Below are 25,591 nucleotides of genomic sequence, written 5' to 3' on the forward strand. Positions count from 1 at the left end.
TTTTGCTTGTCAATTAACCCCGCGCTTACATAAGGATGGACAGACATTTTGTAAACCTTTCCAGGGCAGAATTTTGTAAAAGCTAAATCAGAAGCTCCTGGCTCGCTTTTCCTCCCTCTGTCTTCGTCTTCTTCGCATTCTTTGTTCTCAAGAGGAGGGAAGGAAACAGTCAGAAATGAGAAAATCGAGAGAAGAACCAACAAAAAACGCTAAAGTCCCGGGGGAGAGCCGGGGAGGGGCGGGGGTGCGGGGAGTGCGGAAGCCTGGGGGTTCCCAAGGGCAGCCGCATTCCGGAGCTGCACGTGCAGATCGGCATTCACCGGCGCCCCGATCTCGCTGTGAGTCGCACCGCGGAGACCCTGCGCACGCGCACTTTTCCCAGCCACGACTCACGAAACAATTCCCTCGTGACGCCACAGAGACGCGACGCGACGCAAGGCGGGCTTCCTCCGAGGCCCCACCTCCTGCCGTCCCCTGCCGCTCCCGGGAACCCTTTCGTTTCGGGTTCTCGTTCCCCGGCCGGACCCTTCCACCGGTACACCGAGCGCCCCTTGAGAGCTGCCGCGGCCCCGGGGGCGTCATGTCTTTCAATTTCGGGGCTCCCGCGGGCAGCACGGCCACGACCGCCACCCCCGCCGCCCCTACAGGTGAGTGTGGAGGATTGGGGCGGGACGGGCTGGGGAGATCCGCGCGGGGACCCCTTCCTCCCTCCACCCACGGCCAGGCCCGGCCCCGAGTAGGCGCCCCCCTAGCTGAATACAGGAAGGCGATCCCTTTAGGGCCGGCGAGGCAGTGACATGGCCGGAGTCTTGAGCCAAAGGATTCACCGCCCCCAGCCCTGACCCCGAAGTCCCGGGGGGAAGGGGAAAGAGGGAACCCCTCCCCTGGGCCTTGATTTCCCTGGCGCCCCTCCCCTCGTCTTGCCTTCTCTGCAATCCTTATTTCAAGGCATTACGCCTAGTGCTGGCCAACAGACATTAACGAAGTGCCTCCCGTGTGTCAGACACGTACTGACCACAGGGGACAGTCAGTCCAGCAGCACTTAGGAAACCTATTATATGTATACCAGCTATTGCCCGTGCTGGGCGTGGGGGACCCCGAAGAGGGCCCGAGACAGGGCCTGCCCTCTGGGAGCTCACAGTCTAATCTTGTCCGTGGTAATTCTGACTCTTGTAATTCTTAATGTGCTTTCTTTTCTCTTCTTTCTCTCTCTCTCTCCCCTTCCCTCCCTCCCGCCTGTCAGGATTTGGTGGGCTGGAGGCTGCCAACTCCACCAACACTGGGTTTAATTTTGGGGGTTTCGGATTAGCTGCTAATCCTGCAGTGAACTTTAATATTGGGAATTTCGGTGTTTCCACCACCGCCGCGGCCCCCTTCAGTTTTGGTAACCCTCTGGCCAGCGCAGGTAGAGAGACCCCTGTCACTTCGTGGATGTTCAAGCAGGACTCCAAAAATGGGCTACCCAGCCTGGTAGCCCTAGGAAACCAGGGAGCAATTTGGACTCCAAACTTTCCAAATGGAATTTTCAAAAATCTTTAAAAAAAAACAAACAAAAAAAAAAAAACGGTCATTTTCCTGGGGAGCGTAATCTCAAATTCAGTATCGAATTTATTGAATGTTCCCGCGGTTGGAAAAGGGGCTGATGTTTTCTTTTAATAGAAAACAGAATCTAAATTATGTCCCCGGTGACATGACTGAATCATCAAAGATCCCATGTTAAAATTTTTGATAATTTTGAGCAACATCCAATTTATTTGAGATAACACATTTTTTTCTTGGATTCTTGGACTCCTGCGGTCATCTCTCATCATTCCTACATCTGTCCTTTGGAATTTCATCAGATTGTTGTCATCAGTGTTCCACAGTTATAGCTGTTTTCTCAGAAGAAACAAATCTTATACAAACAGCTTTATATCAGTAGTTTGACTTTTTCTAAGTGTAGTTTTTATTCCCCAGCAAGCTAGAATATTATTCTTTGGTGTACCTTATTCTGCCCCTTTCACTCATTGTTTTGAAGTTTAATAGCGAGGAATTTGGTTTTATCACCAAAAAAAAACCCACCACCAAGTTCTTCTAAAAGCTGGCTAGTTGGGTAAGCGTTCTGTTTGTGTTTTCACAGCTGCTGCTGCTGATTTGTAATGTGAAATTCTAGTTTTAAGATCTTTTTTAATTGGCAAGAGGATCTGCACAAGTGTTTGTACTTTGTATACTTACTTCTACAGATTTTTCCTAGAAAAACCTTTTAGCTCAGCTGCTTGTAAAACTTATTCCATTCTTTTATATGACTTAATTGGTCACTTAATGCCCATTGCCAATTTTTCTCTATTAAAAACTTATTTTCAAAAATATTTTTGCTGTTTAAAACTTATGTTGGGGTAGTTCTTTTGTAAATCCAGTGTTGTATAGAATCCATATGTTCAAGCTATCATATGCTTAATTTTAAGCAAAAAAGTTTAAGATGTGACAAATGTTATTCTTAGAATAATCATGCACTGTACTTTTTTTTTTTATAGTTACAAAATACTAGCATTCTTTGAATTCAATTCAACAAATATTTGTTAAGTATCTACTTTGTACAAGGCATTATGCTGGGGATTAAAGATGAAAACAGTTTGTGCTCTCAAGAGGCCTATAATCTAATACAATCTTAATACTGTTTTACATGTAATTATTTCCTGCATAAAATTAACACTGAAGGGAAATGGAGTTTTGTGTTTGATTTGTGCTTCTGAATAGAGCTACAACTCAGCAAAAATAAATGACAGTGTTTATTATGTATTATTTTAAAAAATAATTCAATATATAATTTTTTAAAAACACTGGCATTTCCATTTTTATCAGTTGCGGTCCATGTATTAAATCACTTACATCAATGTCATATTTGTACAATATGTCACTAAATTTTTTTTTAACCATTGATAAGTTTTCAAATGTGATTATAAATTGTAAATTAACTAATCAGCTTCTTACTATGGTAAGTATGTGAAGTGTGTCCTCAAAATTGTACCCTGTTGATCACTTTATTTGGTGCTTTGAAATGCTGTTTTATTCCAAACTTCAAAAATATGTTCTTGAACATTAGATAGCAAGATAATATGTTAATATATTTACTGAAATGGAGGTCTTCAGTCAAATTGGTGTGTCTTTTAAAAGTATGGAACCAAAACAACTGAGGATTATATATATTTATGTATGTACGCATGCGCGCACACACGCATACCTATGTATGCGTATGTATTTTATGAGATGTGTATTAAATTGTTAACATCTAAAATACTGGCAGGATTTTTTAACCTTTTTGATGTCCTAGACCTTTGTCTTAGATGGTTAGTGAACTTTGTGAATTTCTTAGACTTTTATATGTGTGTGTACATATATACATAGACACATATATATATGCACATTAGGCTCTTTTAAAAACAATTACATTGAAAAATGGTTGTCAGAACATTTTTATAAAACATATTTATAGATATCAGGCAAAGAGTAGAGCCACTATTTAATAGAAACAGTATATTAACACTGCTGTTTTCCATGTTTTTGATTATTATTTGCTAGGTACGTTTGGAGGGTTTGGAACCACCACTACAACGTCAGGTTCTGCATTCAGCTTTTCTGCTCCCACTAACACAGGCACAAGTGGTAAGAGCCCAGACTAGATAGAGTTAACTCTAGAACTAAAAGATCATTGATATAAGCCAGTTGGGCAGTTGCATTTTTTTTAAGTAACACTTTTGTAAATGAAATTTTTCCTTCAAAGGCCTCTTTGGTGCTACTCAGAACAAAGGTTTTGGATTTGGAACTGGTTTTGGCACAACTACAGGAAGCAGTACTGGTTTGGGAACTGGGCTAGGATTTGGTACATTTAATACACAGCAGAGTCAAAGTAGTAAGTATAAGAAGTTTGTTTCACTCCTTAAAAATTCATGTCATTTACTGTGTGTTTTTTGGTCATTTCACATTTGTCATGATTGTGTGACTTCTCTGTATTTATGTTATACATCTTCAGTTGGACCCAGTCTCTGACAAAGAAGTGGCTCTTCTTCCCACTAAGACTAGCCCTTATGCAGGGCACTTGATCCCATGCTCTGTCTCCTGCAGATTGTATTTTCTTACATCTCATCTCTCAAATCTTCAACTTCTCCTTTTCTCCTGGTTCCTTCAGTACTGCTCTCAGACATGCCCAAGTCTCCCCATTCTTAAAACTGGTGCCCCATTATTCGCTCTGGCTGCAGTCCTCTCTCAGCCAGACTCCTGAAACAGCTGTCTACAGTCATTGCTTTGGCTTCTCTCTTTTGAAACCTTAGCCCTCTGCGGTGGAGTTTTCAACCTCCCCTCTCAATTAAAACCATTCTTCTCCTAGTTAACAATGGCCTCAAAGTTGCTGGTTCTGATGGTCTCTTTCCTGTCCTAGTCCTCCATCTCTCAACAGCATTGGACGATGCTGAATATACTTTTCTCCTTGGGGCTAGCATTTCGAAAAATTTGAGAGTTGTCTCAAAGCACTGTCAGAGCAGTTTTTCTGGGATGTATATCTAACTGTATGACTTCCCTACTCAGCCAACTCTATTATCTTCCTGTTGCCTCTAGGATAAATTATGAATGCCTCTTTTTACTTTAAAAAACCTGTACAATCTTCTAGCCTCTTTAAATGCCATTCTCCTCCTACACTCTTTGCTCCAATCTCTCTGTTCCTTATATATGGTCCTTGCAGTGCCCAACCCTGTTCTTAAAATGCTCTGCTTCCTCACCTCTGCCATATAGCCCCCTCTTCTTTAATGATGCATTTTAAGCACCACCTTCTACATGAAGCCTTTGTTGAACCCTTTTACTGCTAGTTATCCTCCTGCCTTAATTAACATTTATTTGTATTTATTATATTTACTTTTTTATTTTCTCTCTATATAGTACTTCTTTTCTCTCATTAAAATGTAAACTTATTGAAAATAAGATTATTTCATTTGTATTTGTACTCTTAGGACTTTGCATACATTGCTTGGCATATGAATAGGTACTGAAGCAGTTGCTTGAAAAGTAATACTTTACTAGGCATAAAAGACTTGTTGTAGTTTCTAAATTCCCAGTCAGTAGCACTAGGATCACAGAAAAGCATTTTGAGAATTCTTCATTCTAAGGACTCCTTCAGCTCTTTCCTGCTGTTTTTACATCTTCTACTTGTCCTTCCTTACTTCCCCAATAATAAAACTGGATATCCAAGCTATAGAGAGGAAAAAGGAATAGTAATGTATTTCCTTTAAATGATTTGTTCTATCATTGTATGTTATAATGTATCATTATATACAGCCTAATATATGGGTTGCTTGGAAATTTTTTGCACTGAAATTCATTCAAGTTTTGGCCTATATCACAGAGATCGATCTTTGATGTGAAGAAAGACAATAGAAATTGAATCCAAAAAACAAGTTGAATCGTAAACACACACACACACACATCTGGTTGTGAATACTGCCTTAGGGTAGCACTCCATTCCATCATAATGTGAATCAGATCAAATCCCTTGAAATAATTACATGTGAAAAAGCCTGAGAGAACAAAGTTTGTTTATTTTCTAAGAACAGTACATTTTTGTAGAAATTTCAATTTATAACCAAAAGATATATATTTAAAAAGGTATTTAATATAGTAAATCAAACAATTTAAATATCATTTGTGGTGATCTTTAAAAGCTCAATTATTATTGTAAGTACCAGACTCAAGTACAATTTAAGCTTCAAGGTTCAAAAGTTCAATCCCTTCAAATTTAAAATATATTTATGATAATCAATCTTTAATTTCCTATGAGAGAATCATAGTCTTGTAGTCTATGTCTTGCTTGGATATGCTAATAGCTATGGTCTTTTGTTAACTTTAGTAAACTTCAATTTACTTTAAGTAAAGTTAGCTTAAGCTTTAAATAAAAAAACATAGAATCTTTTATATTGTGAAATAGATTTGAGGACAACTCAACAGAACCCCTAATATATCAGAATGGAACAATATTGATTATCAGTAAGCTTTTGGAATTGAATTTAATAATCATTGTTTGAGATGTAGTATGATTCATTTCCTAACTTCTCTGTATTGAAACAAATGGGAATTTGGTCCTGGAGTCTTTTGGTCCTCAGAATAAGAGTGATGGCAGATGTGTATCTAGTCATCTACAGTTTACAATGTTTAATACATGATATTATCAGAAACATTTATAGACCGTAAATCTGAGGCCTAGAAAAGTTATGATTAATAAGTGTTGGAGGCAGGATTTGAATCAAAAGCTTCCTTTCAAATAGACAGCATTCTGTCCATTTGAAATTATTAAAAATATTCAGTTGAGCATGTTAATGGATGATAAAACAGTTATTAAAGGACAGGTACCATTAGAACTTTTTTGTTCTGTCTCCCTTGATACAGACTTGTTTTTATTTTTAAGAGAAACATCTTCATCTCTTCCTCAGATTTAGGTGGTCTCTTCAGTCAGCCCACGCAAGCCCCCGTCCAGTCAAACCAGCTGATCAATACAGCAAGTGCTCTTTCTGCCCCAACACTACTGGGAGATGAAAGAGATGCTATTTTGGCAAAATGGAATCAACTCCAGGCCTTCTGGGGAACAGGCAAGGGATACTTCAACAATAACATTCCACCTGTGGAATTTACCCAGGAAAATCCCTTCTGTAGATTTAAGGTATGATGCTGATCTTTTTCAATATTAATGACATATTAAATAACTTACAGCAAATTAAAAATACATTATCAGGCTACTTTCTATAAAAGACTAAAATGTTCCATTGAAATGGAGTGCCTTTTGTGTAGGATCTGTATATTATATAATAGAATAAGCAGACAGAATATTCCAATTTGATATAATCTAGTGCTAACAGAGAGATTTGTATTCAGAAATATTTTGCTAAAAATGTCTAGCCTATATATCTGTTATCCTAACAGAAGATTTGCTGGTTTTAAAGTGGATGCTGTTGGGGGATGCTAGATAGAGATAGTGCAATGGATAGAGCAGTGGCCCTGGAATCATGAGGACCTGAATTCAAATTCTGCCTCAGACGGTTGGCCCTTATTAATTGTGTGACACAAGGGAATGAACATTTATAGGCAATATATAATTTGAAAAATTCAACTAAACATCTTCCATTTTTTATCAAAATCACTGGCATGTTAAATTTCTAAAAATTCTGTTATTTCCATTTTAAAGATGGAGAAATGGGTTTACTGAGCATGTAAGTGACTGCCTTGAGATTTGTGATTTTTCACAATCTTCTATGCTCTCTTTCCAGGCAGTAGGTTATAGCTGCATGCCCAACAATAAGGATGAAGATGGACTGGTAGTTTTAATTTTCAATAGAAAGGAAGCAGATATCCGAAGCCAGCAACAACAGCTAATAGAATCATTCCATAAAATTCTGGGAGGAAACCAGACCCTTACTGTTAATGTGGAAGGTGTGAAAACATTGCCAGATGACCAGTACGTATATATTAAGGGTTTGTACATTGTCTTGTTGTTCAGACATACTTGGTGACAATGTAGCGTTCTTATTCTATTTCCTATGTATTGTTCCCATGCCTCATATACTGTTCCTTTCCTGAATCATATTTATAATCACATTTTGTCTTTGTTTCAGTACTTATTTACTATTTATTAGAATGCTTACATTTATTTTTCTCTTGGTTTTGAATTTCTTTTTTTACTTAATACTGATGATCTTTGTTGCAATTAATTAACCATCCACTTAGAGGAGAAAACATTCAGCATTTAAGTAATACAGAATTTTTTTTTTTATTAAAGCTTTTTATTGACAGAACATATGCACGGATAATTTTTATAACATTGTCCCTTGCACTCATTTCTGTTCTAACTTTCCCCTTCTCTTCCTCCCTCCCTCCCCTAGATGGCAGGCAGTATCATACATGTTAAACATGTTAAAGTGTATCCTAGATACAATATATGTGTGCAGATCCATACAGTTCTCTTTTTGCACAAGAAAAATTGGATTCAGAAGGTAAAAATAACCTGGGAAGAAAAACAAAAATGCAAATATTGCACATTCATTTCCCAGTGTTCCTTCTCTGGGTGTAGCTGATTCTATCCATCATTGATCAATTGGAACTGAATTGGATCTTCTCTTTGTTGAAGATAATCCACTTCCATCAGAATATATCCTCATATAGTATTGTTGTTGAAGTGTATAATGATCGCCTGGTCCTGCTCATTTCACTTAGCATCAGTTCATGTGAGTCTCTTCAGGCCTTTCTAAAATCCTCCTGCTGGTCATTTCTTACAGTACAGTAATATTCCATAACATTCCTATACCACAATTTATTCAGCCATTATCCAATTGATGGGCATCCACTCAGTTTCTAGTTTCTTGCCACCACTACAAAAAGGACTGCCACAAATATTTTTGTACATGTGGGTCCCTTTCCCTCCTTTAAGATCTCTTTGGGATATAAGCCCAGTAGTAACACTGCTGGATCAGAGGGCATGCACAGTTTGATAACTTTTTGAGCATAGTTCCAAATTGCTCTCCAGAATGGCTGGATGTGTTCCCAACTCCAACAACAGTGCACCAGTGTCCCAGTTTTCCCGCATCCCCTCCAATATTCGTCACTATCTTTTCCTATCATCTTAGCCAATCTGACAGGTGTGTAGTGGTATCTCAGAATTGTCTTAATTTGCATTTCTGTGATCAATAGTGATTTGGAATACCTTTTTATATGGGTAGAAATAGTTTCAATTTCATCATCTGCAAATTGTCATACAGAAATAGTTTCAGGAATTAGAATTGTGAGTAGCTTTTGTATGCAATCACAGTAATAAGTAATTGCTGATACTGATGCTTTAAAATTTACTAAAATATCAGGTAAGCCCTATTAAAATTCTATGAGGTAAGATCTATAGATATTATCATGATTTTATAGATAAGAAAATTGAAGTCACTTGGTCAAGGTCAGTTGGATACTAAGTGTCAGGGGAGAGTTGACCCCCAGGTCTGCCTGATCCTAAATAGGCATTCTGCTGTAGTATAATAATGAGAAATTAATTCTGAGATTTTTTTTTAAATGAAGAATTATTCCCAAGAAGATGAGCTTAAATGGTCATGTAAAAAGTTTTGTTAAATTGACTTCCTTTCTGTTTAGCAAATAGAAGTGGCTACTACTGGTTACCAAGAGCTGTCCTGGGTTTAGGGAAGAAATGAAGTTTAGAGACACTACATTTCAGTCTTCATGGATTGGGAGGGACATCAGAGATATGCCCAGTTAATTTAACTGCTCATTTAATACATTAGAAATTACCGAGCCAGTTTCTCTGTGATGTTAAGAATGTAATTTTTACTAGGGGATTGTGAAAGATCTCTAGGAGAGGAGAGACCATTTGATTTATATTTTAAAGGATGAGTAGGAAAATAGGAATAGGGAAGAAAAATAAAGAAAGCATATTTGCCTGAAGCCTTCTAATTAAGTCAAAAGGAGTAAGATGAAATTAGACTAAGAAGCAGTATGTTGACACTTTGTGAAGGGCCTTGGATTCTGGGCAAAGAAGCTTAAATTGTATTTGATCGTCATTAAGGAACAAAATGTGATCAGAGATAAGGAAGATGAGTCTGGTAAAAGTGTGAAGGGTAACTCAAGAGACAGATGGGAATGACTGTTTATTGAGGTTAGTTTTTAGTAATTAGCTATGTAAATTATCTGGTTCATCCATCCAAATTGGCCTTTTCTTTATTCCTTTCCTGCTGCATTCCATCTCCCTTCTCTATGCTTTTGCAATAGCAGTTGCTTGTGCCTGGCATCACAGAACGCTTGATATAGAAGATAATAGCTTAAATATCACCTTCTACATGAAGACTTCCTTGATTCTCTTCAGTTGTTTATGCCCTTTTAATTAACTTGTATTTATTTATATTTATTCTATATTCCTATGTACTTGTCACCTCCATTACAATATAAGCTCCTTGAGTAGAGATTGTTTCATTCTTTGTATCTCCCATTCCTAGAATATAGTACTTAATAATTATTCGTTGATTGTGACACTTAAAAGTTAGAGAGTTTTAATAAAGGACTTTTTCATACCATTCATAAGGTTTCAAAAATAACTTTGTCCCTGTTGATACCACAATGGAAAGTTAAAATTTTTTTACTTAGGTTTTTAAAAAAGCCTCCTATTCTATACTTCAACTGTTATTTGTGATACTAATTTTATGCTTTTCTTCTTCTTTAAAAAGTTTTAATATTAAAACTTAGACTATAGAAAAAAAAGCCATGTTTTCAATTTTGAGAAAACTCACATAATAAATACTAGACATTGTATTCAGAACTGTCCATCTTTTCTTTGTTTCCTTGTAGGTTTTCTTTTGTTTTCCACGTGCACTTGTAACTTCTTTTTTCTGCCTTCCTTTCCTCAACTTGCCCCAAAGAGGCTACAGTTATGCTGTGATTTATTTTTATATACATCCAGGGATTTATCTGTCTATACACATTTATAATCATATGTGTATATATATATATATATATATATACACACATTCATATACATCTATGTAAGATTTGTACTACACTTGTTTTCTATTTCTCTGAAGGTAAATAATATCATCCTTTTTAGGTCCAAGTCTTTGCATATTTTTCTCAGTCCACCAACTCATCTTTTTTTTATGCCAGAGCAATGTTCCAGCCTTATACTATCTAGTTTTAAATAGTCTAAAATAATATTGATTAATATTGCTAACATATGCTGATGTTTCCCTGTTTTTCTTTTGATTGAATCACTTTTTGTCTGAAATCACTTAATACTTCTGCTTTTTTTCCTAATAAATTCTACTCCTAATCATTATTACTCTGTTTGTTTGTATCTCGTTTCCTGTCCCTGCTGGCTCCTCTACTTTTCTTCTACCTACTACCTTGCATTGCTATTCTCCCTCCATCTTCTTAGTCTTGCCTTCCCTATTTATCCCATTCCCATAAATCTACATACTTCTGTATAACCTCCTCCTTTAATTTTTTTTTTTTTAATAAACGAACTTTTATACTTTTCTAGATGTATATGTATTATTCCCTCTAATCCATTGCCAATGTGAGTAAGATTCCAAAAGTACCAGCTTTCCTCCATCTAATTCCTTGGTGTCAATTCTTGCTCTCACACCTCATTGATATAATCTAATTTCTCTTTTTACCCTTTTCTACAGTTTTTGCTTCTTATAATTTTGCTTTTTAGAATCATATACTCAGAACTAACCTAGTTTTTCTAACTACTTACTAATGACAAACTTAGGCATATGGTTTACATTTCCACATACAAAGCATAAACAGTCTGCCCTTATTTAGTCTCTTGAAATTAATCTTTTATGTTTATTTGATACTTCTTTTGCATCTTGTATGTCAAGTTTTCTATTAAGTTCAGGCCTTTTTTGCATCAAAATCCTGAAAGTCTGACAATTCGTTGAATTTTTTTTTTCCTATTCAGAATTATGCTTAACTTTGCTGAATATGTTTTTGTCTGCAACTCCATTTCTTTTGCTTTTCAGGATATATTTTTTGTAATTACTGCTAGATTTTGTGTGATTCTAATAGTGGCTCCATCATATTTGAACTGTGTATTTTTGTTGTTGGTTTTTTTTTTTTTTTTTTTTACCTATATTATTTTCTCTTTGATCTGGAGGTTTTGTAATTAACTGACTTTCCTGTAGAATTTTCTCATAGGATCTCTTTTAGGTGGTGAGTGGTAGATTTTTTTTTGTTTCTCCTTTCCCCTCTTGTTCTAACAGTTTGGGATAATTTTCTTTAATTTTTTTTTTTTTTTGTATAATATTGAGGTTCCTTTTTTGGATGTAGCTTTCAGGTAGTATAATTATTTTTATATTTTCTTCTCTTGTTCTGTTCTCCAGTTCTGCTGTTTTTCTATGAGATATATTATCTTCTATTTTTTCATGCTTTCATTTTATTACTTCTTGATCTTTTATAATTTTGCTGGCTTTCCCTTGCCCACTTCTAGTTTTTAAGGAACCACTTTCTTCCTTAAGATTCTGTATCTCCTTTTCCAATTGGATGAGTTTCTTTTCATAATCTTGTTTTTCTTGGATTGTTCTTTTTATATTTTTTCAATCTCTTTCACTTGATTTTTAAAAGTTTTTAAGTTCTTCTATAAATTCTTTTTGGGCAGGTGACCATTTGATGTTACTCTTTGGGATAGAAAACTTTTTATTATTTCAGTAACCTCTTCTGGAAATGAACGCTGGTCTTCCTTATTCCCATAGTAATTTTCTTTGGTTGAGTTCTTTCTCCTTTGCCTACTTATATTTTTTATTAAAGTTTTTATTTTTCAAAACATATGCATGGGTAATTCTTTGACATTAACCCTTGCACAACCTTGTGTCCCAATTTTCCCTCCCTTTCCCCATCCCTTCCGCTAGATTTGCCTACTCGTTTTATAGCTGATTGTTGGGATCATTGATTCTAGTCCTAGGGTGGTGCTTCTGGCCTTAGGATCTCCTTCAGTTCTCCCTTCTGGCCTAGAATCCAAACCCACAAGCTCTGCCCTTCTGTAAGTGCCTACAGCCAGCATTCCTGCCCCACTGCTTCTGCATTTACAGTGAGCAAACATGTCATATCATGTTGTTAACCTCTCACCCAGGATCACGTTTTCTCAGCAGCACAGTTGGGCCCTAGGGTTCCTTATCAGTTGAGGTTTCTTCAGTCTTTCCCAATCCAATACTTAACCTGACTCTCATATTGTGGGGCGGTAAAAATTCGCAAGGCTATGGCTGAAGCTACCTCCCAACTCTGAGCTTGCTATTTGCTGTTTCTGTGGAATTAGTCTGGAAGCATTTATGCTTCATAGCAAAACCTCCATCCTGTTATCTTTCTTTGGATCTTTCTGATTGTCCCAGGAAGACCACTGTTCTGCCCTAACTTTTGTTTTTAATTGCTGTAATGTCCATTCTGAGGCATAGTTGTGTCCAGTTTGTGGAGGAAATCTGGGGAACTTAGAATTTTCTTACCTACTCTACCTCTTTTCAGAATTTTCCCATATCTTTTTCTAAAACCAGATAATTGCATTTATATTTAATGCTGGAAGATACAGGCATGATATTTTATTATCTGAATTTTTTTTCAGGACAGAAGTTGTCATATATGTTGTTGAACGTTCTCCAAATGGCACGTCAAGGCGTGTTCCAGCTACGACACTATATGCCCATTTTGAACAGGCAAATATAAAAACATCATTGCAGCAACTTGGAGTTACCCTTTCTATGACTAGAACAGAGCTCTCTCCTGCACAGATCAAGCAGCTTCTTCAGAATCCTCCTGCTGGTATGTGCTGTAGGATTAAGATTTCATCAAATTATGGACTAAACAAGAAAATATGCACACATTTTCTTTCAGAAATGCTAAAGATCACCTATGACATTTTTGTCTTAGCATAAGGTTTTGGGAGGGATGTTTAAAACTAGTTAAGCATTAATTATTTTGTATTATTTATTGTTAACATTTTATTTAAAAAAATTTAAAGCAATGGAAAAGGGATTATACATTATATGTATACATTATAGGTAATTGAAACATTCTTTTAATCAGCAACCACAAAAGTAGAAGTGCCCACTATGAATTAACAAACATTGTATTAAGTATTTATGTGACCACAGAGATGTGACTATAGGACTTTAAAGGCTTAGTTTGGAGAAAATATGGGGAATCCAGCATGCTCTGAAGAAAATAAAATATATTTACAAATAAATATAAAAGCAAAAAATAAAAATTCATAGGAAATTCATGAAGAAAACTTAAAAATAGTTGAAAGAACCCTTTTTGCTGGCAATGTCATAGAAGGAAGTGATATCCCAGGCAGAGTTGAAAAAAGGGTATAACATGTTTAAGGTATATGAAACACTGTAAAGGCAATCATAGAGACAAGGAGTGAGGGTATTTGAGTAAAGCCAAAGGCTGAGACATTGGGTGAATTAAAGGAGGTAATGTGATAGAAGTATGAAAAGGTAATTTGGATGCAGGTGATTATAAAGGGTCTTAAAATCCAAATTGAATGTTATTCAGTTATTCCAAATTGCTGCTGGAAGCCATTAAAGATCTTTTGAGGATCAAAGTGCTATGTCTCTCTAGCTATGTGATAGAATCATTAATCTGGCATTGGTGTGTACATAAAGAGAGGGATCAGGTAGGCTCTTGAACATAGTTCAGGATGTAAGTAACAAGGATTTATTTGGGGGGTTTAGAAAGGCAGAGACAGATATAAAAGACAATAGAATTAGTTTGTAAGTTTAATGTGATCATATAAATGACTCCAAGTTTTTGAGCCGAGATGATTGGGGGAATAGAACTTCCATTAGCAGAAATAGGAAATATATTTGGGGAAGCCAAAAGGAGTGTTGATAAGTTAATAATCACCTATGTCAAATGCTGGGAAAAGGTAAGAGAGATGAAGATAGAAAAAAACATGAATGTGGTGATCATTGGTGATTTTCTGAAGTAACTCCCTAATTAAAATGATGGGAATTTAAAAGGGTGATGAGAAAGTGAAGGAAACAATTGTAAACTACTCTTTTTGGAAGTATGGAAGTGAGAGTGAGGAGCATTGAGATGGTAACTAGAGGGAATGATGTGGTCAAGTGAAATTTATATTAAAACAGGGGATACTGAAATGTATTTGTAGGAAGAGGAGCCAGTGATAAGGAGATTGATGACATAAGTGAAGATGGGAATGGAACAAGATTCTAGAGAACATGAAAAGGGGGCAAGATCAAGAACTTAGGTTTGCCTTGAGACCCTTTCTTTCCTTCGTCCTTCTTATATCAGAAGATCCTACCTCTTGCCTAGGGTAAACCATCACTCCCTTTCATGTCTTCCAGTTTTCTTTTCATTCATTCGTAGAATGAAAAAAACCTTTTTGTTGACATCAACAAACCACAGCATGACTAGGGGAAGGCAACCAGCACTGAAAAAGACTTTTACTATGTTTGGTTGAAGAAACTTGTAATGTTTCTCCTGGATGAGAGAACTTAAGGAAATGAGGGTGAGGAGGTCTCTTGGTTCTTAAATAGAAGTACAATTATGTCATATCAGGTTAGGAGATGCCTCCATAATGCAAATCACAAACTCATGTCTCCCTATAGATTTTGTGTGAATCTGGTCCCTGTCCTCCCTTACATTAACCTCAGAGAGATCCATCTGATGTGCTGGAGATTTTCCTTGCTGTCTCCTGACTTTTGAAGCACCAGTGGAACACTTTGGATGGCCACCTGTCAACCATTGTTCTGTCCACATGACTAGCTTGTCTTCTCTTTCTCTTAAACATTTCTGTGATGATCCTTATATTTGTGTTCTTTGGACCTTTGGATACATAGTACAGCTTACTCATACTCTCTCCTGTGCCTTTCCATTGCTCTCTATAATGCCATTTTTAATTCTTTGGAGGCAGTTCTATTTCATGCCTTATTGCCATATAGCAATACCAGTATACTCTTAGTGTTAAAAAGATAGATTTGTACTCTTAAAGAATGTTGAGCTCAAATAAAGGAGCTTTACAATTTTCTGAAGCCTATCTTAATTTCTTCCTTTCTAGCTAAGACCATTTGTACTCTTTGTCCCAGATTTATATATGGTAATAAGCATATTCTATAGGGTGTTCATGCAAATGCAGGTTGAAATCTGGATGTAGCTGTTCTTCATCCACTTGGTCTTTTCTGTGTGGATGGTTAGGTCAAATTCCTTAAGTGATTAAAGATTTTTCTGAGAAGGCTCTGCAGTGGTCTGGATCTATATGCAGTGATGTACAACATCAGAAAAGAGGAGCATGTGGAGGACCTCATGATTCACAGAAAAATCTTTTTCAACTTGCTCTCTGAGTTGGATCTCTTCTATCCCAGTGAGCAAATCACTGGCAGCATCTGTGTCCCTGTTTTACCTGTTGTTAGTCATGTCTGAATCTTTGGGGCCCCATCTGGGGTTTTCTTGGCAGAATTCCTGGAGTAGTTTGCTATTTCTTTTTCCAGCTTATTTTACAGATGAGGAAACTGAGGCAAAGAGGGTTAAGTAACTTACACAAAGTCACACAACTATAAAGGTGTGAGGCCAGATTTGAACTCCGGTCTTCCTGACTCTAGGCCTAGCTCTTTCTCCTGAGCCACCTAGCTGCCTCCTGTTGTTTATCCTTTACCTGATGTTTCATACATCAGAGGGTTGCTGCATAGGATTATTTATGTTGATCTTGAGATCTTTCTTCAGCTATTTGGATACTGGCATATAGAAGGAAGATTAGAATATTTGGCCTCAGATGACAGATATAGGACCAAAGTTCAGAAACTTCAGATGATGAATTTTCACTTGAAATAAGAAAAAGACTTACTAGAGCTATCTACAAAAATTATTCCAGAGGGATGACATTACCAACTTTGAAAGTATTTAACCCAGAGATAAATGATTTATTTTTCAGGAAATTTTTTAGACAGATTAAAAATTAGATGAGAGAATCTCTGAAGTCTCTTCCAATTCTGGGAAGGCCAATTCTAGAAAACATCAGACAGAAATAGACTCACTGCACTCTTAAGAGTATATATCTTGTACCATACATAATATTATAGTATGTATGTGTCATGGAAAGTTGAATTTTCTGGCATTAAAAATATATATTTGCATATATATCCTATATTAGATAGCTTGTTCTTTTGGGGAGAAGGGAGAAAATTTGGAATTAAAAATCTTATAAAAATGACTGTTAAAAAAACTATCATTACATGTAATTGGGAAAAATTGTATTTGTAAAGAAAAATTGAACACTTTTTTATACATGTGAGGAATTCCTACTTATCTTGCTTATTTATAGTTCTTTGAACTGAATAGGAAATGCTTTGTCTAATTATAGATTTGATAGTTTTAGATTGTCTCATGACCTAGCTGCCTTTTGTTTTCCCTAAATTTATTGTCCAGAACTATGATTGTTAATATTTTACCCTTGAACTTAGAACTTCTGTCACATAATACTCAAACTTTTCTGCCATTCTGAATCATGTTATGGTGTGAATTTTGTGGTGAATTATGAATTTTAATAGAACTTCATAGTGATCCTTTATGACACAGAAAAATAAAAATGCCTGTTACATTCTAAATTTTTTTGTTTTCCTGTTTTGCTATACTTTTACCAAAAAAAACCAAAAAGCACACCCGTATTAAACAGGCTGATTCTTTAATTAATGTACTTATCAGAAGCAATATATTCAGAAAGATTTATCTTTAATATTATTTTTTCTTGGTGTTGGTAGGTGTTGATCCAATTATCTGGGAACAGGCCAAAGTGGATAACCCTGACTCTGAAAAGTAAGTCTGAATTAATATGTCGTTATTTTAATAGTGTTAATAGTGCTTGCTACTGGGAAGCAGGATAGAGTCCATGATAAGTGTTTAATGAGTGGTATTTATTGTCAATGGGATTGGTAAAATTTATTCTCATGAATGTTTGGTTTTTGGAGCTCAGGAGACAATCTGATGTAGTGGGAAGAGTATCAGACCTGGAGTTAGGAAATCCAGGCTGTAATCCCAGAACTGCCACTGACAAGGTGTGACCTTGGGTAAGTTAATCTTTTGAGACAGTTTAAAATGAAGTTGGACCCAGGTCCCTGACCTGACCTCTCTGAAATTCTTTTGTTCTAATAAAGTCAGCATGGAGTAATGGTCTGTCAGCCTGAGGGGTTCAAGCCCTGTCTGTGGCTCATACTTGGGCTGGCTTCTCAGCTCCCCAGGGAGCTTTGCTGACTTAGGTTAAAGATTGTTGATGTTGGTTGGTAAAAGGAGTCTACTCACCAGAGGTTCCCCATAGCAGTGAAATCATACTTCTCATTCAGCACCTTTTCTCCAGTGAAATCAGCACATTTATTAGTCACTTAGAGATTTTGATGGCAAACATCATCTTATCTAGGAAGGACTGTTAATATTGTTGCTCATTTGTGTGTGTCTGTGTGGAATTAAACACCTCATTTCTGTAGGCTGATTCCTGTGCCAATGGTGGGTTTCAAAGAACTTCTCCGAAGATTGAAGGTCCAAGACCAGATGACTAAGCAGCATCAGACCAGATTAGATGTAAGCATTTAGGTTTTCATCCCCTGGGCCTGGGCGTAGTATTAGAGAAATTAGATTTCTGTCATTGTATATACCAGTACCATGGTTTACTGGCTGGAAGTGTCTCAGAAAGGTAATATACTATGTATTATCAATTAGTAATTGTAGCTGTTGATTGTTTCTTCTTTTGTAATACAAAGACATTCCAAGAACACAAAATTATCAAATTATTTTCTGAATTTAGAATTGATATTTCTTTGACTAAAATGGAAATGCATTAAACTGTGAAACAGCTATATATGTGGTCCTATAAAGGCCACCTGTTACGATAGTAAAAGCTGCTTAATTAGTTGATCCTTTTAACTTCATGGGACAATGCTTGTTTTATTTTCATTAAGTACTTTTATGAAATGAAACTTGAACATACTAAATTTGTTACTTTGTACAGTCTTGTAATGTGTTACTTGTGATAGGATTAATGACATTATTTGTGATGGGATTAATGAAGTACATAGAAAAATTTTGAAATAATTTTAAATATTTAAATCTGATTTAGAACATTGTAGTTACCTTGTATAATAGAATCACAGGGACTTAGAGATGAAATAGATCTTAGAAGCTCATTGAATCCAACCTACCACTGACTAAAGGAGTTGCTACTCTATTAACTATTAGCTATTGACAGATAATCACCTAGTTTCTGCTCAGAATATAATAGGGAAATCTTTACTCCATAGAGCAACCTGTGTCATTCTTGGATGTGTTGGAGGCCTTCTTTATAGTGAACCATTACCTAGCTCCCTGTATATAACTTGTATACATTTTGTTTTTGTTCTCAAGCTTATTAAAACACTAAGAGAACTAGCCCTTCTCATATTTGATTATAATTGTGCCTTTTTTATTTATGTTTTAAAATTATTTTACATTACATTCATTTCTAGATATTATCCCTTCTTTTTCCTCTGTCCAGGGAACCTTTTCTTGGAATAAAGACATAACAAAAAAGTTCGATCAGTCAATCACATCTATGGAATTCTGCCCCTGAGGTCCTTGTTAATGAAATGTTCATGATAGGGTATTTTCTCCATTACACCGTTATCACTGTCATATTGTTTTCCTGGTTTTGCTTACTTTGATTAGAGTAGCTCAGTCCTACCTTCCCATGTTTCTCTGAATTCTTTATCTTTCTTAGACCACAATCTTATTTAATCCCAATCAATGGGCACTCAATTTTGTTTCTAGTTCTTTGCTACTACAGAAAATACTTATATATTTGGAAATTTTTCCCCTTCACTTTGATCTGTAAGGCCAAATTTTACTCACTTTTTTGGGGGAGGTGGGGTGGGCCATGAAACAATTGCGATTAAGTGACTTGCCTAGGGTCACACAGCTAGAACATGTTAACTGCTTGAGGTTACAGTTGAACTCAGACCTGCCTGACTTGGGGTCAGTGCTCTATCAACTGCACCATCTATCTGCCCCTTACTACTTTTTTAAAAAGCATGTTTTCCAGAATGGTTGCTCCCGGTTCATAGTTGTACTATAGTATTTTAAACCCTTTGTTGAAGACACTTGTTCTTCCTCCACTTGCACTCAATTATTGGTGGGGTAGGTACACTAAGTATGTATTTTTATCCCTCCGGGAAGCAGCTTCAAGATCATCTCCCTTCTTTGACTGTCCTAAGGTTATTAATTGTTAATACAGAGTACAGTGGGCTTGCCAAAGGCAGACTCTGATGTGGAAGATTGACTCTACTTCAAAATTATCTCTGGGATAATAATTTAACACAGTCATTTCTTGGGTTTCTAATTTGGTGTGATTCTGAGTTTCCTAACATATTAAAAAAGAAAGAAGATGAGGGGGGAAAAGTTCAGCAGATCCAACGAGAAATGTGTCATTTTTGAGAACACATTTATATAATATCCCAAACTCAAAATCCCTTTCACACCACCCATAATGGGGAGGAGGGCAGTACACATTTGCAACTATTACATTACAATGGCATGCTTCTTTCTAACCTAATATTGTTTACAGGCTGAATGATGGTGTGGTTCTATAAAAGTGAACCAGCCTTTTTTTACTGGCTTAGTGTACCCCTGTCTCCATAGAACCCCATCTTTTTTGGAGTGATCAGGGGCCAGGTGAACCTCAGCTGTCTTACTTGCTGGAACAGCACAAATGTGGTTTTGATCATTTAAAAATGAATCAATCAAAGTGCCATCGCAATAATTGTATTTTTTTTTTTTTTTGGCAGATTATATCTGAAGATATCAGTGAGTTACAGAAGAATCAGACGACCACTCTGGCTAAAATAGCCCAATACAAGAGGAAACTCATGGAGCTTTCCCATAGGACCTTGCAGGTAGCAACAGAGAGTTGCTTTCAGGGTGGCTGCAACTGAGTTATCTGATTAAAAGACTATCTAGGATCCATTTTCTTAAAAAAAAAAAAAATGGAAAAGGCCCACCCCAACTAGATTACCTTATGACCTTTGGTATATTTTTTAGTTTATAGAAAGGGGAAAAATATGAAGCTTAGCTAGAGGAAGGTATGCCCCCTGGCTATGGCATAGACAGCTGTCACCAGGAATAGATATCTATATTTGGTTATATCAGTCAGTCATTTTCAAATATATTTCTTCCCCTACATCCCATTCCAGTGAATTTTTCTTGTAAAAAAGGAAAAGAACAAAGTTAAAGCTACTTCAATTTAAGACAAAAGTAAAATTCTCTGGGACATAACTGAAAAGGAAAACAAGATCTTCTCTGTGTCTCTCCTGTTACAGGTCCTGATTAAGCAGGAAATTCAGAGAAAGAGTGGTTATGCTATCCAAGCTGACGAAGAGCAGCTCCGAGTACAGCTGGACACAATTCAATGTGAACTAAATGCACCTACACAGTTCAAGGTAACAAGCCCAAGCTTTTCTTGGATTACCTACAGGCACAGGACCATGATCTACATGACCTAAGCAAAGTATGAAAGGAAGCCTTAGAGGGCTGGATCCCCCACTCTCATCTCTGCCAAACAATCATTTTTTGGAGAACTTCCATAAGGAAATAATTATTGGCCTAAGTATAGATATGCATTTCTCCAGAAATTAGAATATTTACACCTTCACTGTGACCTTAAATCAGGATTAATTTTTCAGTAGTTAAGAGATATTTTCATTTCTTTTTAAAGCTATCTCCTTTTCAGAGGTACAGCTGAAAATGACCCAGCATTGCCAGCAAATATTGTGCATGCCAGATTATGTATTAACAAAGTCATTTTGCACCATCCTATTATTAGGGTCGACTAAATGAGTTGATGTCCCAGATCAGGATGCAGAATCACTTTGGAGCTGTGAAATCTGAGGAACGATATTATGTAGATGCTGATCTTCTCCGGGAAATCAAACAGGTAAATGTTTTACTTTATGTGGATGGAAAAAGACTTGATTGCTATGCATGTTATGGGCTTTTTAACATGAGTTCTGTAGCTATTCCCATCAGGACAGAACGATTGTCTCACTAGAAGAGTCCTGGCCCCTCCTCCTCCTTTTTTTTCCCTCCTCCACTATTGTTTGTAAAAAATCTATAGGGAAGGATAAAAGAATTTACAGGGCTGCTCCTGTGCAGTTGATAAGCACGCTGGACCTTGAGTCAGATAGATCTTGAGTTCAGATCCCACCTCAGACAATTTCTAGCTATGTGATCCTGGACAAGTCACTTAAAACTCTATTTGCCTTTGTTTCCTCATCTAGCAAATGAGCTAGAGAAGCAAATGGCAGTCCATCAAGTATTGTAGCCAAGAAAATCCCAAATCAGTAGTTGGACGAGACTGAAAAATGACTAAACAATAACAACTAAAAGCCTTATCCAATAAATGTCCTTTGTAGGGATCTTGAATTTTAGGTTATCCAGGTCAGAGACATCAAGCTTATGGGGCCACATGCTCCCCACTCAGCCTGAACCAGATTACTATGTAATTGGCAGATGTTTTCATAAAATAGATAATGTAATACGACGTGGATGTTGTTCATTTGTGGTTCTCTAAGTTAATATGCAGCCTGTGGGATCCACTTCTATTTGAGTTAGAACACCACTGATCCATATGTTTGAAGATGGTTATAAAATAGTTGTCATATGATATTTTGTTAAGTGACCAACAAGAAATGGTTTTGCTCTATAGCTCTCAAGCCTAATAATTTCTGATCTTTGGGGTCTGCAGGCTACACATTTCCAATATAGTATAATAGAGCAAGAATTCTCTGATTAATAGTTTTACCAGTAGGTTATGTACAATATTTATATGCACAGATTTGTAGTTCCATTATAGCATAAGGCTGCAGAAAAACTCAGAAATTCGGTCTTTTATTGATCAGCATTTATTGTTGGGGTCTCTGCCATAGAAGGCTATAAAGGGCCGTGTGGAAAGGAAACATTGTTGACAGGTGTTGCACCTGTTGACTATCCTTAGTCTTAACCTTTAGTCTTTAGACCTTAAACGAGAGGTCAGAGGACTTCGGTTTTAGGTTGACCCCTGATACAGGCTGATGGCCACGTGGCCCTATGCCAGTCAGAGCCCCTTGGGGCCTCCAGTGTAGACCAGCTGCCTGATCTGTGTTGGCGTAGAGGAAGCTCCCTGCCCTGCTGAGTTACCTGTCTAATCAGATAATCAAGCTGTAAATACACAGGAATGACTCACTGCCTTTTCTGACTTTTCTTTCTTTTCTTTTTTTAACCCTTCTAGCATTTGAAACAACAACAGGAAGGCCTCAGCCACTTGATTAGCATCATAAAAGATGATCTGGAGGATATAAAATTGATAGAACACGGATTGAATGAGAACATCCATATCAGAGGAGGAGTCTTCAGTTGACAATACACAGCCTTCTGTCTTTTGGGTTTATGGAGCTGTTTATGGATCTGTCGCTGTTTCAGATCTCCCCTGAGGCTGAAAATGACTTTATAAAAAAAGGCCCTACCTTAGCTTGGTTTCTGAGAAAGTTATTGACAATAAATTTTGTAGTAGAATAGCTCACACAACTCTTCAAACTTGAAAGGTTTGTACTTAAAAGCTGTATTTATTTTAAAATGAGGAAAGGTTCCTAATTAATTACCAATAGGATATGTACTATTGCAGCATTGTTGAAAAATCAGTGTTTAAAGATTATTCTTCATTGAGCCTTTTACGGTGGCTTTTCCACAGCCAATAAAAATATGAAAACAAGTGAATTTTGCAGTATAAAATAAATAACTGAATGATAACAAGGCTATTGCAAATCTGTATGTTATAGAGTAAATGTATGTCAGTTTTCTATTTGCATATCCATCTTTGGGAAGAGTGAAGAAAAATTCCAAGACTCCTTAGTTATTGTTGTTTTCTTTTGGGAATTACCAAGGATTTTACAAGCTATTTTTATATGATTTTACTTATTTGCAAAATGAGCCCAAGTCTTTAGGAAATTACAAGAAGTGTTTGTCTGTTTTACAACATTGTCCTCTATTTTTTTCTTTTTATTTCTGTAAAAGATGGAAACTTCTTATAAATAAATTTTTGTTTTGTGATAACTTTTATATGATACTTTCTGGTATTTGTTTATTTGAATGCTGATATGTGAACACGTTTTATGTTCTCCAAAAAAAAACAATGCAAGGCTGCTATTAACTAAATGTTTAATCTTGTATCATTATTTACATACATGGCTCTAATTTTTTTCAAGCCCAAATACAATAAAGGGAAGCAGTATTTATAGGTGCTTTTCTTTTTTAATATCGAAGCTGGCGGTACCAAACCAAATGTAAAGAGGATGTCTGTCAAAATCTTTCTTATACCAAAATAAATTCAAAATGGATATGTGACCTGAAATATTAAGTGATAGCATTAAAAAAAATGAAACTAGAAGTAGATCATGTGCTTTTCATAGGTTTGGGCAGATGAGAATTCTTTACCAAGGGATAGAAGCAGTCTCAAAAGATAAAATAACTGATGTGTGCCAGAAGTTTTCAATTATTTTACATAATGTGTCTGGAGTAAGAGAAGCAGTTCACTTGAGAAAAATTCTTTGTATCATCAAATATCTCTGTTAATGGCAATATGAAGAAATTGATAAGACCCAGATCCAGCTTTCACTAGAGAAACAATAGATAAGAACAAACAGTTCTGTGCAGAATTACAAATTAGCCATATGAAAGAATGTTCCAAATCATTAAGAGAAATAGAAATCAAAATACATCTTTGAGGTTTCCTTATTCTCAGCAAATTTTCAGATGACAAAAGATGAAAATAGTCAATGTGTAAAGAAACAAATGTACTGTTCACCAAACTGAATTGAGGACACAATTCTGGAAAATAATATGGAATTATGCAAATTAGCTATAGAAGACCAATATTGTCTGACCCAGAAATTCCTCTGCTAGAAAAATACCCAAAGGAGCTGACTTGGGGTGGGGGTGGGAGGAATTTTTGGTCTAAAATACGCTGAAGAAGCCATCAAGAGACTTAAGTACATCAGTATAGCATCCAAACCTGTGACCCAAGGCAGGGCTGGGCAAGGCCCATCGCCTGCCAGGTTTCCATGATCTGTCAACGAGCTCTCTACTGGCATGGCCGACTGTGACATCAGCATCTGCCTTCCCAGGTGAGCTCTAATGCTTATGACCCTTATTTTATTTATTGCTACTACTAATCTTCTAGGTCTCCTACCTTACTCATTTACCCCTACCACACAACTCTCAATAAATATTAGCATAGCTATACCCTTTGAATAGAACAGTAATTCTAGGCTTTCGCAATAAACCAAAAGCCTCGCTCACTCATTTCCTGGCCAGGGCAGAGTACTGTGAAGACTGCCTCCCCTCTGCCAGCTGTGACCCTTACGTTTGACAAAGGCCCTCGTCCATACCTCTCTGTTCAACGAGACAGGAAAGGAACCTTTTCATGTAGAAACTAAGTGAACTATACCTTCAGCATCTCCCACTCGAGTCATAACCTTTTCCTCTTTCTCATCTCTCCCCTCTTCCAAGTTTCCTTTTTAAATGTAACTCAGGACACAAAATACCATGGGGTAGGGAGGAGGGGATTTGTGCCCCCAGGACAAAACAAGCTTGGTCCCAAAGAGAAAGTGAAAGACCTCTCCTGCTCTTTGCAAAGGTGGGAAGAAAAAGAGTCTGCAGCTCTATCTATGTAGGATGTTTTTTCTATGTATTGATTGGTTTTGCAGAATTGTTTCTCTTCCTCCTTTTTTCTAACATCCTTTGTTATAAAACCTGGCTCTCTGGAAGAAGAGTGGGAGACACACACAAGCAAATCAAGGAGATGTAAAATCAAAAGATAGCATTAACGTCTGTTTAAAAAGAAAAAACAATTTTCGAATCCTGCATATTCAAAAATTATAGATAATTAAGGGTAAGCAGCCCGTTTGACATTGAAGTTTGCAATACCAAACCAGACATGATAGATGTTGCCCTGAATCTTTCACTGTTAACCCTGAAACTGTATCTTTCCAGCTGGAAGAGTGTAAGTGTTTCTGTATTAGATACTAAA

At 36.6% G+C, this 25,591-nt stretch overlaps 1 protein-coding gene across 2 annotated transcripts; it reads left to right on the top strand.

The window, feature by feature from the left end:
• Nucleotides 1-160: 160 nt before the first annotated feature.
• NUP54 (nucleoporin 54) lies at nt 161-23,622 on the top strand. 2 transcript variants are annotated; one of them, XM_051964389.1, is made up of 13 exons: nt 161-647; nt 1,244-1,405; nt 3,559-3,642; nt 3,761-3,889; nt 6,453-6,679; nt 7,284-7,471; nt 13,115-13,311; nt 17,271-17,325; nt 17,991-18,084; nt 20,319-20,426; nt 20,850-20,969; nt 21,353-21,463; nt 22,796-23,622. In XM_051964389.1, the coding sequence occupies exons 1-13, from the start codon at nt 176-178 to the stop codon at nt 22,922-22,924; spliced, it is 2,076 nt and encodes a 691-aa protein (XP_051820349.1). In that variant the 5' UTR covers nt 161-175; the 3' UTR covers nt 22,925-23,622. The 2 variants fall into 2 exon arrangements, with proteins under 2 accessions (XP_051820349.1, XP_051820351.1); XM_051964391.1 differs by lacking the exon at nt 1,244-1,405.
• Nucleotides 23,623-25,591: the final 1,969 nt, after the last annotated feature.

Source organism: Antechinus flavipes, chromosome 6, assembly GCF_016432865.1.
Source record: "Antechinus flavipes isolate AdamAnt ecotype Samford, QLD, Australia chromosome 6, AdamAnt_v2, whole genome shotgun sequence".
Lineage (NCBI taxonomy): Eukaryota > Metazoa > Chordata > Mammalia > Dasyuromorphia > Dasyuridae > Antechinus > Antechinus flavipes.

Coding starts and splice junctions, on each gene's coding strand:
- NUP54 (XM_051964389.1), top strand. CDS start 176: ATGAGAAAATCGAGAGAAGAACCAACAAAAAACGCTAAAGTCCCGGGG. Junction 6,680..7,283: donor ATCCCTTCTGTAGATTTAAG/GTATGATGCTGA, acceptor CTCTCTTTCCAG/GCAGTAGGTTATAGCTGCAT. Junction 21,464..22,795: donor TTCTCCGGGAAATCAAACAG/GTAAATGTTTTA, acceptor TAACCCTTCTAG/CATTTGAAACAACAACAGGA.